The sequence below is a fragment of the Chrysemys picta genome, chromosome 1 (assembly GCF_011386835.1).
Source record: "Chrysemys picta bellii isolate R12L10 chromosome 1, ASM1138683v2, whole genome shotgun sequence".
Classification (NCBI taxonomy): domain Eukaryota; kingdom Metazoa; phylum Chordata; order Testudines; family Emydidae; genus Chrysemys; species Chrysemys picta.
Genome location: NC_088791.1, coordinates 103,563,023 through 103,581,042, shown reverse-complemented (window position 1 = coordinate 103,581,042; position 18,020 = coordinate 103,563,023). Strand labels below are relative to the sequence as shown.

The 18,020-nt window shown below is 46.4% G+C and overlaps 1 protein-coding gene across 3 annotated transcripts in view; it reads right to left on the bottom strand.

The window, feature by feature from the left end:
- Positions 1-18,020, bottom strand: part of SVOPL (SVOP like) — a 30,522-nt gene that overhangs the window by 4,445 nt on the left and 8,057 nt on the right. For all 3 annotated transcript variants that reach the window (XM_042851658.2, XM_065581912.1, XM_024107782.3), the window contains 7 exons: positions 16,992-17,116; positions 14,725-14,788; positions 12,094-12,219; positions 8,711-8,839; positions 6,532-6,605; positions 4,086-4,285; positions 2,008-2,119 (listed from right to left, as the gene is read on the bottom strand). In XM_042851658.2, coding sequence (XP_042707592.2) covers positions 2,008-2,119; positions 4,086-4,285; positions 6,532-6,605; positions 8,711-8,839; positions 12,094-12,219; positions 14,725-14,788; positions 16,992-17,116 — 830 coding nt within the window. The remainder of the gene's footprint in view (positions 1-2,007; positions 2,120-4,085; positions 4,286-6,531; positions 6,606-8,710; positions 8,840-12,093; positions 12,220-14,724; positions 14,789-16,991; positions 17,117-18,020) is intronic.

The window sequence follows — 18,020 nt, the reverse complement described above, 5'->3', positions numbered from 1 at the left end:
TAATTGTTTCAGGTATTTGATTTATCGGACCACTGGAAAAGTACTTTACCCAGATACTCCAATCAGAATTTTGCATTCAAGTAACTATTGCATAGATTTGGCTAGAAACTTTGAATTTGGCTTGATTTCTAAATTTCTCTGCCATCCATGCAACAAGCCAAGTTTGAAGAAAATTATACTAGTCAGGGGCGCTGGAACAATTTGTATAGTGGGAGTGCTGAGAGCCATTGAACCAAACTGTAAACCCTATATATAATGGAAACCACTTCAAGCCAGGGGGTGCGGCACCACTAGTTCTAGCACCTGTGATACTAGTAGTTTTAAAGTCCCCATCTCAAACATGAACATAAAATTTCCCTATGCTGTTTTTCAGGCACCAATAAAGCAGACTATTAGCTACTGTGCTTTATGGCGGTCCCTCACAGATGAAAGGTGAGTTTAAGGGAAACTTTAAGCTGAAGGGTCATTTCGGAGCCCTAGCTGCAGTCCTGGTCCACTTCAAAAAATTGACAAGTTCTGCCAGCTTCACGGGGGGAGCTTGTAAATCACTTAAACTCAGTCTTTATGTAGTGAATACAGTCAAATCTTGCTAATTCATCCTGATTAGGGGAGACACACACAAACCCCACGGTGGATTATTAGTCTAAGGCAGAGGTGGGAAAACTATGGCCTGTGGGCCACATCCGGTCCGCAGGACTGTCCTACCCAGCCTCCTGGCCGGGGAGACTAGCCCCCAGCCCCTCCCCTGCTGCCCCCCCCCCCCAGCCCCCGCAGCCTCAGCTCACCATGCTGCCAGCGCTCTGGGCAGCGGGGCTGCAAGCTCCTGCCAGGCAGTGCAGCTGCGAGAGCCGCCGGCCTACCCCGGTGCTCTAGACTGCGTGGTGGCATGGCTGGCTCCAGCCGGGAGGCATGGTTGCCAGTCCTGGTGCTCTGAGCGGCATGGTAAGGGGGTGGGGATTGGGGGGGGTTGGATAAGGGGCAGGGGATCCCAGGGGGCAATCAGGGGACAGGGGGTGGTTGGATGGGGCAGAGGTTCTGGGGGGGGACACTAAGGGGATGGAAACGGGAGGCTGGATAGGTGTGGGCATCCTGGGGAGGCCTGGAGGGGGGAGGGGGTGGATGCAGGGCAGTCAGGGGACAGGGAGCAGGGGGGGTTGGATAGGTGGTAGGGGCTTGGGGGGGGCGGTTAGGGGTGGGGGGGGGTCCCAGGCGGGGACGGTCAGGGGACAAGGAGCAGGGGGGGTTCGATGGGTCAGGGATTCTGAGGGGGACAGTCAGGGGGAGGGGGCGGATAGGGAGCGGGGGCCAGGCTGTTTGGGGAGGCACAGCCTTCCCTACCCGGCCCTCCGTACAGTTTTGCAGCCCTGATGTGGCCCTCAAGCCAAAAATTTTGCCCACTGCTGGTCTAAGGGGATGTCTACACAGCAAAGAAAAACCCGCAGCTGGCCCATGCCAGCCAACTTGGGCTCATGGACTCAGGCTGGAGCCTGGGCTCTGGGACCCTCCCACCTCACAGGATCCTAGAGCCTGGACTCCAGCTCAAGCCTGGAAGTCTACGCAACAATGAAACAGCCCCACAGCCCAAGTCGGCTGGCTCGGGCCAGCCACGGGTTTTTCTGTTCTCTGTAGAGACGTACCCTAATTTGTTAAGTAAGCAAACAAACAATGAAAAAAATTATGGGCTTTGTACCTCAAAATGTACTTTGTATACTTATCTTGATGTGTGTTTTAGCTGTAATTATTTATAGCACTTCATAGTATGCTAGTAAATGTCCTGTCATATATTTTGTGAAATCCCCGTAGTCTCAGCAATACAAGACCTCATTACAGCTTCTGCTATTACATTTTTTGCTGGGAAGTGACAGGAAACTGCAGGAGATTATTTTTTTGAGAGAGAGAATTATCAGGACTGCTGATTAGCAAATTGAGAATTTAAGAGGTCCTGCCATCTGCCTATGGTATTACAAACCACCACAACAGTACTAGCATACTAATCTAATACGCTACCTTGTAGTGCAGATATTAAGGAAGAGAAAAAATAGTGCAGTGCATCCCATTGTTATAGACAGGCTCAGTCGTCTTCCTAGGAAATTGATGCCTAGAATGTTTAAGGGATTTACTGGAAAACAAAACAAAACAAATGTCAGACTTCAGGGTTAGATTATCTAATGATGTCTAAGCCCATACTTAGCTGTCATCATTTCCTGACACTATAAACCAGGAATTCCATCCCACCTTCCCAGTAGAAAAGATTTCACCCTCCAATACCCAAACACCATGATCTTCCTCTTGCTTATTTTTCCTTTTTTATTTTTTATGTCTGGAGTTTCTGAACTGGCCTCACTTGAGATTCTATAAAGGGAACTAAAGTCTCTCACTACTATTGTGTCACACTAGCATTATGGACTTGATCACTTCTTAGTAATAGCAAGATGCTGGGAGGAAGGGTGGGGTCATGTGGTTAAGCACTGCATTTGAACTCTAGACACCTGGGTTCTATCCCCAACTCTCCCACAGACTTCCTGTATGAGTCAGGGCTCCAAGATGCTAAGCAATGTGGCCCCAGTCCAGCAAAACACTGAAGCACATGGTTAACTTCTAGCCTAAGTATGTGTTTATGCCCTTTGTTGGACTGAGGTCAAAGAGTTTGGCACCTTCCAGGATCAACTTTTAATCGCTTTTTATCTCATTGCCCTAGATGTAAATGGGGATAAAGCTTACCTCACGGTAGTGCCATGAAGCTAAATCCAGTAATGTTTGCCAAGTACTTAGAGCGCCTTAGATGGAAGGTGCTATAGAAACATGCTATCACATGACACTGTTACTACCTAATACTGAAGCAGAGGAGATATACCAAGAAACATGTTGGTTTGTGTTACTATGGATGCATTGTGTACTTTCTGCTGTATTCCATTCTAACCTACTTTGAGCAGGTCTCTGCTGCACAGTACAGGGTGCTGGTAAATACCCTTTCTAAACTAAAGCACACCTTTGCTGCATTCAGTTGCCTACATATCAGTGATTGACTGCAATTCTTGCTTTCCAGAAGTCACTGTTCTAGTCTGAAAATTTGCCTTCAAGCCAATCCTGGCTCTCTGGTAACTTAGAACCTGATCTTCAAAGGTGATTAGGTGTCTAGCCTCCATTGATTTCAGTGCAAGATAGGTACCTAAATATCTTTGAGCAGGGCCGCCCGGGGGGCGGGGGGGCAAGTGGGGCAATTTGCCCTGGGCCCTGCAGGGGCCCCCCCAAGAATATAGTATTCTATAATATTGCAACTTTTTTTTATGGAAGGGGCCCCCAAAATTGCTTTGCCCCAGGCCCCCTGAATCCTCTGGGCGGTCCTGTCTTTGAGGATCTGGACTTTACTGTTCAGATAGTTTCCTATGGTCATTTTAAAAAAGAAAGTTATTATGTATCCTCTGCATAGGGGCTATTTGGCTTTGCCAGTTAAATTTTCACAACTGTCCTTAAAGATGAATTAATTCTTCCCTGTGATGCCAGCACAAAGCATATGTAGCTACAGCAGAACCTCAGAGTTATGCGCACCAGTTACGAACTGACCGGTCAACCATACACCTCATTTGGAACCGGAAATACGCAATCAGGCAGCAGAGACCTCCCTCCCACGCCCCAAAAAGCAAATACAGTACAGTACAGTACCGTATTAAATGTAAACTACTAAAAAAATAAAGGGAAAGTTTAAAAAAACAACTTGACAAGGTAAGGGAACTTTCTGGGTTTGTTTCATTTAAATTAAGATGATTAAAAGCAGCATTTTTCTTCTGCATAGTAAACTTTCAAAGCTGTATTAAGTCAATGTTCAGTTATAAACTTTTGAAAGAACAACCACGTTTTGTTCAGAGTTACGAAAAACCTCCATTCCCAGGGTATTCGTAATTCTAGGTTCTACTGAAAATCCCACTGAAGTAGTGCATTGCCCTTGGCTGGCTCTGTGCACAGGGTGAATTTCACCCATACCCTACATTTTGTTTTGTGCACATGCATGTAAATCTGCCAAGTTAAACACATTGCATAACACATTAAATAGCCACAGAAAGACAACTTGGAGATGTTTCTGTTACATGCAATCTCTCCAATTGTGCTGATGATCATGATCCGGTAATCTGAAGGGGCAAACAAGCGACAGTGACATGGGCTGCGGCTTTCCTCTGAATCATCCCCCAACTCCTTCACTGCTGTCTGCAAACTACAGACCATGTCCCGCTCCAGTAACTCAGCACTGGCCAGGATGACGCCATAATAAGCAAAAGATATTCCAAGCCTGGGGGAAAGAAAACCAATGTTGACAAGCAGAAAATAATCGCAGACTCATGGAACCATAGAGGAGTAAAACTCAGCAGATATTAAATGCCTAAGGACAATTACAAAGTAAAACAGGTAAACACCACTTAACATTTGGAAATCTTAAGTCCAGGGAAACCCCAGCAGTTATTTGTGCACCCAGCAGCAAACTGGTTGTCACAAACGTATTACACAATTGCAGCTACCATATAAGTGCTCCTCTTTATTAAAAGAAAAAGCCCAGTTCTTACCTGGACTGTTATACTATTATTATTTATTTGTAACATGGTAGCACCTAGAAGTCCCTGTCATGAACCAGGACCCCATTGTGCTAGGTGCTGTACAAACAGGGATGAAAAGTCAGTCCCTGTCCAAAGGAGCTTATAGTCCAAATAACGCTGATCTCTGTGTGTGTCAGATTTATACTCATTTTATGGATGGGAAAACTATCTCACAGGGGGTGAAATTCACCTAGGTACAGAAAGCCAGCATAAGGTCAATGTTTCACGTACACCCTGTTTTGATGACTTAAGGAGTAGAACTTAAGAAGTACATAGGCTTTTGTTCATACTTTCTGCATGGGGTGAAATTACCACCACTGAATATGAGCTTATTCCATGTTAAGGCCACAGAATAGCATACTGCTCAGCTTGAGGAAGTATGGCAGCATTGGGCCCATAGTGTTTTTAAAATTCTTTGATGCAGGGCTCTATATACTGTAGTTTACAAGCTTTAATATAAAATATAAAGCCAAGATCCTGATCCCTTGTGGCCATTAAAATTCCCATGATACTTTTCATATGAACAGGAGGGTTACCCTGAAGCCCTGGCCAAATGCCAGTCTGTATAATTACATTCTCTTTCCCTGCCGTTTCAGTTAAAGACAATTTTTCTCCACTTGTATTGTGAAGAATTGCGGTGCACTACTAAACAGCCACCGTGTTCTATACCAGAGGTGGGTGTATGGTGGGTGGAAATTATCACTTTATGTTTCTTACCTACCTTATAATATTTGCCAAATGTTTGAGACTCATTGATGAAAGGAGTCATGGTATTATTTACAGACTGGGGCAGTGGGCCCTAAAAATGTGTAGCAATACGTGTTTGTGCAGGGACATTTTTGAAACATTCACTCCTGGGGGAATCTGTCCATTTAATATTTAAAACAAATCCCTGATGCTTCTTTTACCAAAGTCTAGGACCATCAGAGCTTCATTCTCCATTCTGTGCAGTGACTTTTAAAATCAATTTTAGGCACTGTCTGATTGGGGAAGCTCATATAGTGTCGTGCTTCTCTGTCAAGAGCAGAGTATTAATGATGGCAGCCTTGTTGCAACATCATCAACTAATTCAGCATGTCCCTCATCATAAACAGGCTGAGAAGTGATTTTCACTCTCCCGCCCCCCGGCAGTTGAAGAAACGAGCCTCAGAATTACAAGCTATCAAAAGACCTGCGTACTGAATGCAAGGAGAACGCTAAGTACACAGAGGACAGGAAAGTAAACCTATGGAGCCTATAAGCTGATTTATACATGTGGAAAACTGTAGAAAAACTGTATTTTACAAAAATAGAAAAATCATAAAAGATTCAGGGACCGATATACAAAGATTCTGGGTCACTGAGCTTTCACACCCCCATTATCTGCACATTACAATTCTAGCTTGCAGTGGTGTCATAGCTGCGTTGGTCCCAGGATCTGAGAGACACAAGGTGGATGAGGTACTATCTTTTATTGGACCAACTCCTGTTGATTTGAACTACACAGAAGTTGGTCCAATAAAAGATATGACCTCACCCACCTTGTCTTATTATAATTCTAGACAATGGTGCCATTAAATTATATAGTGATCTACATGAGGCCTACTTATGAGACTTCAGATGATATTCATCTTCTGTTCACTTTTAATTTTCCAAAGCCAGTGGAATGAATAAGAGCTAACAACATTCGGTCTGAAACCTATTTCACTGGTACTCTGGCTGTGCTACCGAGGCAGCTGGTGGAGCACCAGTTCTCGTTTTGGGAAAGCCAAGGGTGAGAGAGCAATCTTAAAACCAATTCAGATGTCCCCTCCTGTTCCAGCTACACTGGATGTCTCTGTAGGTCACTCAGAGTCTGATCCAACTCGCTTTCGAGTCAATGGGAGACTTTTAATCAGGGTCCTACCCCCATTCAAATGAAAGAATTATGCTATAAACAATAACCAAAACCAAATAACATATTTACCATATGATCCATATTTGCAAAGTGGTTCGTAAATAATTGGAGTCCAATAGGTCACTGAATCTACCTCTTCTTTCCTGCAAATTATTTAATAGAAAACACAAGGTTAGAAAAGTATCTTCTCTCTATGGACTAATTTTCTGGTGCTGCCATGTATTTCTACACACTAATATGTTTGCTGAGCTGAAAGGCAGACATGTAACACTGCAGCTGCACACAGATGAACTTGGAGATTAAAGAGCACCAAAAAGGAAAGGCTGTGGAGAGAATGTGTGGGGAAGTTGCCATGATCCTGTAAGTCCATGTGCAGCCCCACTGACTTCCATAGGGCTCTGCATGTTCCCAGGCTCCACTTGCCTGGAAAAACTTGCTGGGTCATGGCCTAAGCTGGGAAAGGTGTTGGTTACTTATTTGTTTCTGGTTTGAATACTGTGGTCTGAACTGACCGCAGTTACCACTTGTGTTGTTCCATTTTATGTAACAAGACATAAATGCAGTAATGAGAAACAGAGTCAGAAATTAGAGGCTGTACGCTTGCTTTTGTATTATGCACCTAACCAGTTGTCAAACATTGGTCTAGCAGATATGAAAGTGAAGATATGTAGTAACAGCTAGAGGATTGGTACATCTAAGGCAAGATTCTCGCTGCCCTGAATGTGAAGCGAGTCAATTAATCATCTCTTGTCCGGGGGGAGGAGGAAAGAGTTCACATGAATGTTTCGAGTTGATTTTTTTCCTCTTTGTTTAACATGGCAGTGTGCATAACTTTAAACTTTAACAAAAACTTCCCAGAGCCAGTGAGATCTCTTTACAGAAATTCTACAAAGCGTATAGGGAAGGCCTTTCTCATTTAATCCTAACTAATGCCAATTCAATAGTACCACATTACATGAGTTGCCAAGGCCAATGCTAAGTGCTTGTGGGATTAGATAAGCAGCAAAGAGGTCTAGAAGAGGGACCCCTCCGAGCTGGGTGATGCTGTTGAAGATTCCCTTGGTTCAGGTCTAAGTTCCTTAGATCTGACTGCGGCCTCGTCAGCCACTCACACCATGATGTTCCCTTTCTGTTGATATGCAGGGTCTGAGCCATATGTAACCAATAATGACTGCTCCAGTGCTCCAGCACCTCCAAGTGCTCCAGCTCCATTCCCCCACATCTGCCACTGCCAGGGTGTTGCCCATCAGGACTAGTACATGCTTGTCTTGCAGTTCTGTCTGGAAGGAAAGGAGCATACGCCCAGTTTCCCACAGTTCATGCAGTTTATGATTCTTTTTCACTATTGGTCTGTCTGTTCTCCCTGAGTCACTTGGCTGTTTCTATGTGCCCCCCCTCCCACCCCCCATTGGAGGAGTTTGACTGCATACCTGGGGCAGCAAGCCATGCTCTGTCCAGCCCTGGCACAGGGAGGGGGAGGAGGAAACTTTGTAGCTCTTCATCTGGAAACGTGCCACCTGGAGAATTTCCACACTTGATACTAGCATGCCCTGGAGCTGCATGAGGAATCTTACTGATACCAGGGTGCAGTTGTCAATCATTGAGTCAGGCCAACAACCTGCAATGTCTCATGTCAGAGGTGAAAACCTTCTCTTTGGCTGGGCTAGCATCACTCCGAGGTGCTGTGGTCTCTGACTCAGAACCAGGTGATTCTTTTCCATGTTCACCGACAAGCTATGCTCTTCCAGGCAGGTGATGGCTGTTTCTGTGTCCTGTCGGGTCATTTCCCTCAAAAAGGAGTTTGGATGAACAGATCTTCCAGGAAGGGAGAGACATGAATTTCCTGCACCCAGAGAGCTGCTGCCAAATCTCTCAGCAACTCAGAAAAGACTGCTAAGGGATCTCACCAGGCCAAAGGGTTGCTCTCTATTCAAACCCTTTTTTATGGTAGCAAAAGCAAACATTTTCCCAGCATTATGTTCAGTTGAATGAGAAGAATAATATAATAAACAAGCCCATTAAAATTAAAGGGCTAAGATTACTCTCTTTTCAATAGACAAATGACAGCTTCTATCGTGGCATTCAATATTCCTTTGGAATGATGCCAGATATAGTAGAAAAGCTTAGAACGTGAAAAGCTTAAGCAAGATAGCCCCATCTCCTAGAATCCCAGTAATCCTGTGTCCTGTGCCCCAGGACCTATCCAATCGACCATTAGCATGATGATAGAAGATATTTTAACTCTCACATTAACAGGCTCCACCAAGATCCCTTCTGGCATTACTGAGCGGTTCATCTTGGCAATCCTCTCCAGTGTTGCAACGGCGGCTTTGTTATTTCCAGTAGATACATTGTACCGAGCAGACTCTGGAATGAACTGCAAATACAGGTTGGTTAGGAAGAGCTTTTACAGCTTTAGGCAGCAAGACAGAGGGTACGTCTTCACTTACCGGAGGGTCCGGCGGCAGGCAATCGATGTTCTGGGATCGATTTATCGCATCCGGTTAAGACGCGATAAATCGATCCTGGAAGTGCTCGCCGTCGACGCCGTTACTCCAGCTCGGCGAGAGGAGTACACGGCATCGACGGGGGAGCCTCCGTGCCGCGTCTGGACCCGCGGTAAGTTCGGACTAAGGTACTTGGAATTCAGCTACGTTATTAACGTAGCTGAATTTGCGTACCTTAGTCCGAAGTGGGGACTTAGTGGGAACCAGGCCAGAGCTTTACTTAAGTGTCAGGGGACAATACACAGACCCAATAGTTATTGGATTTCCCCCCTTTTTTTGCTGTTTCCCATCTGCCTGGTTCAGTTTTTCAATTCACTGAGAATGCACATTTGTAAATATTAAGCCAGACCCTCAGCTGGTGTAAATTGGTGTAACTCCATCGACTTCAGTGGAGCTATATTGATTTACCCAACCTGAGGATCTGGTCCAGTATATAAACAATGCTAGGTAAGTGTTCTGAATAACAGCAATTCCTGGCACATATTCAGTGGGTTCTCAGAGAACTAACATAACTATTGATCTCTGTTATACAGCATTCTGTGACAGCCAATCAATAAAAAGAAAATGTCTTTTTTTAAAACTGGGAGGAAACCAAACAAAACAGTGAAATAAAAATAATAATTAAACAAAACCTAACTTGAATCTGACATTGTAAGTTGAGACTAACAACATACCACTCTCTCTTAATAAAAGCTTCCCAGACTTCAAACAGATTTGGGGTTCATTTCAAGGGATGGACAGAATTGGGGGGCATTAGTTTAACCAAACTGTTTCACTCATCCCTCGTACTGATCACAAAATAAGTAGAACTGGGTGACCATTACAGAAAGAAGTGCTTGAATTTTTAAAGGCATTTGCTTGGCCAGGCTTGTGCCTTTTGTTTTGTTATTTCCATTAACAAATCATGCAGCCCAGTTTTACTAGCAGAGATATTCAGAGAAGTCAAATTTCAAGATATGGGTATTTAGAGATCCTAGTTTATATTTGCAAGCATAAGTATTTACCTCAGGCCATGTCTACACTGCAATCGAAGTTGTGATTGCAACTTGGCTAGGCATAATATAGGCCTAAATATAGCAGTGAAGATGTAGGAGCACAGGCTTCAGCATGGATTTGGAAAGTGAATCCATATTCCAGGGGACCAGGCAGTTTGGTACAGCATGCCTTCACTGCTATTTTTAGCTGTACTAAATAAATTAAAACTAGAGCGATGATGTCTACCCAAGCTGCAAATCACATTTTTGCCTGCAGTGTATACATATCCTCAGACATGTCGGGCACTCATTCAATCGGGGAATGGATTTTAACGTCTATGTGATTTATCTGACCAATCACAGCTAATCAACATAGCTCAAATAGTGATATTCACAGAGAATTGTTCACATCAGTCCAGAGAGAGAAAATATGCTCTGCCCTGAATAAATATGATGACACCACAACCTGTTAAAAGGTTAACTTTGTTGGGTACATTGTTTGTTGTGAATTATTCACTTAGTTCTACAAAATGTAAAGAGTTACAAGGCTGGGGTATATACAGGGATGACAGCAACAAAATCCTAAATTTGCCAGTGTATGAATTGCAAGCTTCTATGTAATCTAATCCAATCTAATCTCATCCATGTTTGCATGCCCTTCCCTCCCCCCCCCACCACAATGTCAGAACACAGTGTATGGATGCAGAACACCGGTGCCCTAGTCTTGGGATGCTGCTATGAAGGAGCAGCCAATCTGTAGAAAGAGGCTGTCTCCTGCAGGTCCCTGCTTGCTGGTGGCTGGTTTGGACTCTTCAAAGTTGGCATAAGAGGGCTGCTGTGGGTTATGGCAGTGATGAGTTGCCAAAATCTTAACCGGTTCCCTCCTCACCCCCGCCCCCCAGGACTCCTGCCCAATCCAATCCCCCACATTCCTTGATGCCCCCCCCCAGAACTCCTGCCCCATCCACCCCCTGCATTCCTTGATGCCCCCCCGGGACCCCTGCCCCATCCACCCCCCCTTCCCTGTCCCCTGACTGCCCCCCGCCACTCCATACAACCCCTCCTCTCATTCCTGATGGCCCCCCGGGACCCCTGCCCAATCCAATCCCCCTGTTCCCTGCCCTCTGACCGCCCTGACCCCATCCACCCCACCACCACCCCCAAACTCCCCTGCCCTCTATCCAACACCCCCTCCCTGCTCCCTGCCCCCTTAACGCGCTGCCTGGAGGTGGCTGGTGGCGCTACAGCTGTGCCGCTCAGCTGGAGCCGGGCCACGCCACCGCCGCGCAGCACCTGGAGCACCGGGTCAGGCTGAGCTCGCAGTCCGCCACCCAGAGCATGCGCCGGCAGCGGGGCGAGCTGAAGCTGCGGGGGAGGAGGAAACAGCTGGAGACTAGCCTCCCCGGCTGGGAGCTCAGGGGCCGGGCAGGAGGGTCTCCTGGGCCACAGTAGTGGGTGCCCACCCCGCCCCGCCCCTAAAAGCCAGAGGGACCTGCCGGGGGGGGTGAGGTGGGGAGTCCCGGTGGTGCTTACCTGGGGCAGCTCCCGGGAAGCATCCGGCAGGTCCCTCTGGCTCCTAGGGGCGGAGTAGCGTAGCTATAGGGGGGGAGCAGGGGGTTACCTGCTGTGGCATGGGCGGCCCTCCTCGCGCCCCCACCCCACCCCCCGGCCCCAGCTCACCTCTGCTCCGTCTCCACCTCCCTGGATCTGAGCACGAAGCCACCGCTTGCTTCTCAGCCCTCCCAGGCTTCCCGAGCGAACAGCTGATTCGTGGGAAGCGGGCGGGTGGGGAGTAGAAGTGGGGCGGAGTGTTCAGGGGAGGAGGCGGAGGCGGAGCGGAGGTGAGCTGGGGCCGGGGGTGGGTTGGGGAGCTGCCGGAGCTCACGAAGTCGGCGCCTAAGGCGCCACTTTAAATTTAAAAGCCCTTTTAGAACCGGTTGGACCACCGGTTCTAAAAGGGCTTCTAAATTTAACAACCGGTTCCCACGAACCAGTGCGAACATGCTCCAGCTCACCACTGGGTTATGGTGAAAACAGGACCACAGGGGCAGGCTACCAGGTTCTGATACTTATATCGGCTGATGGCAAAATATACCTAGAGATTCCAGATCTAGTGTGTTCTTTTGGGTGGGAGGAAGTGTTGTTCTCACCTTAAATGCCAGGATGAGAATGATGCCTGGAATAGAAGCGATTCTGATCAGCCAACGCCAGCCTATGGTCGGGTTAATCACTGATGCCAATCCAATAATTAATAAGGAGCCTGCCAACCAAAAAACCTTTCAAATGGAAAGTGAGAGGTTACAATAAAGGAGCCAATGACTATGGTTTGTATATTTTAACCCCCAGTGATCTCATTCTTGTCTGAGCAACCTTCCCTATCCACACTATTAAAATACAGTAGAGATTTGACCCAGACACAGTCAGGGGAGTTGAATTTTTGGAGAGAGGTGGGCCAAAGTTTTGGTGTGACTGGGCCCAGGATGGTTTCAGTTAGTTGTGGTTAAACACAGAAAACCATGTGTGGTTATCATTCCAAATGAAATCTGCTTCCCTGGTATTCATGAGCCTTTTTATTTGCTTCATTATTCATATGAATGAGCTTTTTTTTTTCCTTGTAAGAATGTTTGTGGAAGGCAATAGTGCTATGAACACTAGTGCAAATAGTGAGCCATACTTTCCACTGATTTTACACCAGAGGAGAATCTGGCCCAATACCTGCAAACATATGTGTGTCCTTGAAGTTCTCTTGTAGCCATTAGGAAAAATGCTTTTTTATTTACACAAATAAGGTAAGCAACAACAAACAGCAAACAAATTCATAAAAGCCACAACCTGTCCCTGAGAAATCTGGGAGCAAGTGAAAATAAAGAATAAATAATAATCAATGGATTTCTCCTGTTTATAAATCTTAAGCGAGAACAGAAACAATGACTTAAGTGATCAAGCCAATGGCTCAAACAGAGAATAATGAAAAGCAAATACTCGTTGCTACAAGGCTATGAATAAGCCAGAGGCCAATATACGTTTGCACAACTCTTGGTTGACAGGGGCACCAGAACTGGGGAAGAGGGAGGGTCAGGGGGCCAGGGCCCTTTCACTTTTTGAAAGTGGACGAGCCTGGCCGGTCCACTTTTTGCCAGGGTGGACCCTACCCGCATCCCCCGCTCTTCCCCCAAGGCCCCATCCCCTGTCCAGGCCAGCATGGAGCCCAGCCAGGGAAGGGAGCCTGGGCAGTTGTGGGAGACGCGTGTGGACCCTCCACCTGCCCATGGTGTGAGGGGGGCTGAGAGCAGCCCCTGGCCCATGTCCTCGCCCCCCAGGCTCCCCGCCCGGCCCATAACAGGTGGAAGTGGAGGATCTGTGACTCCATGCCGGCTCCCCATGCGGCTCTCCCTGACCCAGCTCGAGCCAGAGGGGCTCGGAGTCCCAGCCCGGTGCGGGGAGGGAGCTGCAGCCCCTCCACCTGCCATGGGAGGAGGGCCTGAGGGGTGGGGACACAGCCGGGGTCTGCTCTCAGCACCCTATCAGCCCACTGGGCAGGTGGAGGGACCCAGGTTCTCCACTGCTGCCCACACGGTTCTTATCATGGCTGGGCTGCAGCTCCAAGGCCCCACCCCCTGGCCGGAGCCAGGTCAGGAAGAGCCCACACAGGCAGCTGTGGGGAGCCTGGATCCCTCCAGCTGCCCTGGGCAGGAGGCCTGGGGGACAGGAACACGGGCAGGGGGGCACGGGTTCCACGGCCCCGCTTCAGCTTCTGGTGGGGTGGGGGGTGGGGCTTCCAGGGGGAGAGGAGGGGAAGTGGGTGGGCCTCAGAGGCCCTGGGCCCCTCACTTTTGGAAAGGCTCCGGCACTCCTGCTGGTTGAGCAATTGGAGAAATTCCTGTGTAGCAGGAGCTCTTTGCAGATAATTCCAGAAACCCATGGAAAAAGTGCTAAATTAATTGGACAAATCCTTCACAAGAAATAATTCAAGCAGCTCCAGATTTAATCAGCCCTTGCTAGGCAGTACAACCTGTCCCAGTGCACCTCAGTCCTAACTCGCAACAATCTACGCTGCTCCATTCCTGGCCACCCACGCAGTTCCGTTAATGGAGATAAGACCTGACCTACGGCACCTTTAGCTTGTCCAGCTCCGAGTCTCTCCTGAACAGAAACTGCCTATTATGCCACACTATATGATGAGTTTTTGATGTGCATAAATTGGGGACTCGCATGGGACCACTTAATGAATCTCTTATTATGACCCAAATCAGATTTGGAATTCATCTCCAAAGGTATATGGCGCATGTGCTGATTCGTTTGTCCTGGGCCAGCCCCAGTTTGAGTACTGAAAATTGCTTCCAGATAGAGTCCAGTCTACCGGCGTGGAGCACATTTCTGTTTCAATTTTTAGCTGCTGTATGTGCTATTATCTTGAAACGAGATCGAGCGACTGACCCAGCTCCTGACTGACAGCCTGTCAAGGGTGATACTGTTAGAACAGGCAACGGACGCATTTATCAACATAGCAACCAAAAGGCTGGATGTCAGCTGTCAATCAGTGTCTCAATGCCATGTACAGAGCAGCCAATTATCAGAAAAGAAATTGCTTTTCCTCTGCACACCCGTGCACATGTTTAATAATGCAGTGTTCACTGTGACACACGCTGAGAATGAGATACCCTCACTGCGTGTAATACATATTCAGATATTGTGGAACACATTAAAACTGGCTAGAATTCTGCTTTCTGAGCCAGACACAGGAAATCTGGGACTCTGGGCTGTAATGAATTTTATCTTACCTGAGATAAGGGCAACATATACCCTCGGTATTTTGTAGGCAAGAATTCGGTTTTTATGATAAGTCTGAAAAAAAATTGCAGAGAGAGTGAGAATCTGCATGCAGCTGAAATGCCAGCTCAGTCAATTTTAGACTCCACTGTCAGTCAGTAGAATTATAGTAGCTCTTTCACTGCTGGCAACTGAAAATTGGGTGCCGAACAAATAAATGTGCATAGCATTTGTGAGCATGACTCATTGCATACCATTGAGTCAGATCCTCAGCTCAAGTAAATGGGTGTAACTCAACTGACTTCACTGGAACTGTGTCCATTTACAGCTGACGAGGGTTTGACCCTCAGCTTGTAATTCAGTGAAGAGTCTGGTCCTTTGACAGAGCGTATCTCCTCCTCCATGTCAGAGATCCTGTAATGTTACTGCTCCTGCAGCAAAGATTTCTGCCAAATATCAACCTACTTTAACATGACATGCTGCACAAATATCTGCCCACAGGGACAAGGAGGCTATGTAATGTCAATTCAGTAGTACACTTGAGGACATAATTTCAGGATACAAGTATCTGAGTGCTGGCACTTTGCATCATGCACACCTCTAAGGGAAGGATCTGTGGGGCTGTTTGAACTCCATGTTTAAATGCTATGCACTCTGTGTGACGTGAAGTTAAAGAAAGGCTGGTTTTGGTTAGGTATCCCAAGGGGCTCCTCTCTTCCCCTGCCTATACCCAGAGCCTGGAGGTGAGTCATAACCTTTCACATTGGATTGAAGCCGCTTTGCAATTCATCAGTCTGTTCACTACCCGCCCAGCAGAGTCCCTGGTTGAGAACAGTAACCTCTGCAGGACACTGTTTCTTTCCCAAGGTCCAAGTGCCCTGCAGCATAGCACTACCAGTGAGAGCCAGTGGAAAAAAAAGGGGTGGGGGATAATGAAAAATTTTCAATGTTCTGATTTGTTTCCACATTGCAGGGTTTGAAATGAAACAGCTTTTCCATAAAAACTTTGGTGACATTTTTTTTTCCAAAAATTTTTGAATTTTCAATATTTTTAATTTAAATTCCCTTCACTTCTTTCCGTTTTTTTCCCCTTTTAGCTACTGAGTGCAGAAAAAGGAATAATATGTGATTGGGAAGGGGTTCTTCACTTTTTCTCCCCTCTATAACTTTTAGAAACATCTCCAACTTCGAAAAAGTTACAGAGTGACCAAGTTACAGAGTTTTATTTTTCCTTTTGCCGCTCTAACTTTTCCAGAATTGAATATGTTTCAAAAAGTTAGAGTGAGGGGAAATGGAGGGGTAGCTTATTCTCACGTAAACTTTAGTGTAGCCATAACCAAAGACCTCAGGAAGAGCTCTGTGTAGCTCAAAAACTTGTCTCTCTCACCACCAGTAGTTAGTCCAAAAAAAGGAATTACCTCACCCACCTTATCTCTCTAATATCCTGACACTGATACAGCTACAATTACACTGCATATACCATTTGATAAACCATTGTCATTCATTTAGTGTAAACTAGCTGCCCCGCTCTAATCTAGATGGTTTAGAACTTTGGGAATGTAACTTCAGAGCTATGTTCTTTAATAAATTCTGGTAAAGTGGGTGGGGGAATTTTCCTTCATTTCCCCTTTATTCCCAGCCCTCTCAAGTCGTCCCTGGTTGACTGTCTACTCCTCATGATTGCCCCTGCCTGCCTGAGGTGAAGTAAACTGCCTCCACATCACTCCATGGGCTACATACAGGGGGAAATTCTATGCTCTGATAAACACAGGAGGTCAGACTTGATGATGTAATGGTCCCTTCTGGCCTTAAACTCTATGAAGCATCCAGCCTCTACTAGCCCCAGGATGCTGTGGTTTGAACTCGTAATCTGCAGAGCACTACAATTTAATAGAACTGTGTTATCACTTTTAACAGACTGAGTCTAACAAAATTAGATCAGTTCAAAGTGCATTCTAGTCTGGCTACCAGAGCTAACCGAGTACTATAGGTCTTATCCTCTTTGCCCTTGAAAAAAAGGGCACATTAGCCAGCTTGCCGGTAAGTTTTTCACTTGCTTACACTGGTTGGAAAATTCCAATGACCTTTTCTCTGGCATAAAATGAGAATTTATTTTTTCCACACACACCCCTCATGCAACCAGCTCTACTACTTACTAAATGTGACCCTTAATCACATGAGACATGGGGAGAATTCATCTGATCTCCTCCCCTTAAAAGGTATTCTTGATTTCTATTCGCCTATTGCTTCCAGTGCTACAGTGCTCAAAGTACGTTACCCTTGTGCGTGGCCTGACACACCGCATCCCACCATGGCCCGGAGGAAAACGAACCAGATGTACGATGGAGAAAACGATGTCAGCAAGGAGAAATAGGCCCCCCATAAGAAAGAGATCAGCAGAATCTGGAAGGGAAAGATTAGAAAACATCCCTGTTCAGGACAGCACTTCAAGCATTGGATTGAATGTTTTGCTGACTTGGGGCATAAATAAAGCACAGATCAGCTGACCCCAAATGGAAATTCAAAGCATCAGTCTCTGAGACCTTGTCTATACTACAGGTTACTTCAGAGGCAGGAGTTATTAAGCTGATAGGAGTGTCACCACCACCAGCAGTGCAGCTGCAAGTGCTGTACAACAGATGTAGCCAGAGAGACTCTTTAAATAAATAGAGGTGGGCCAGGGTTCCTTCTTAGTTAGCACCACCTACAGCTCAGTTGGCCCCATTCGTCCACATTGACCTCTTGAAAGACCCTGATTCAAGACCAGGCTTTCAAAGGGCTTTAGATCAAGCTCAAGGGGAAGTGAAAGGGACCAAGGATCCATAAACCTTTGAATGCTTTTGAACCCTTCCAACAACCAACCACAGTGCAAATGCTATACTCTCTGTCACACGTGCTCATTGTCATATAGTCTGGCTGCCCATCACGAGAGACACAAGGGCTCTGCTTTCTGAACCAATTCTAACACTGAGATGTGGAGTGCTTAGGAATAGGGTAGCATCCCTTTAAATAGTTTGCGAGCCATCTAATAGGTCCCCACCATGTTTTGCAATTACATTTCAGAGGCTTACCTGTAGGAAGCCATGTTTGAAAATGTCTTAATTTCTCATCCCAGCCCTGCCATTGATTCACTGTGCAGCCCTGAACAAGTGTGAGAGTAGAGGGGGACATGAACAACAATAGCCCCCTCACAAAGATTGATTAGGTGATGTGGTTAAAGATATAACAGGCTGTGTCAGTGCTAACCTTGTTATTATTATGACAGTTCTGTCATCAGGCCTGGCTCTGTTGTTAAAAGCGACTAAAA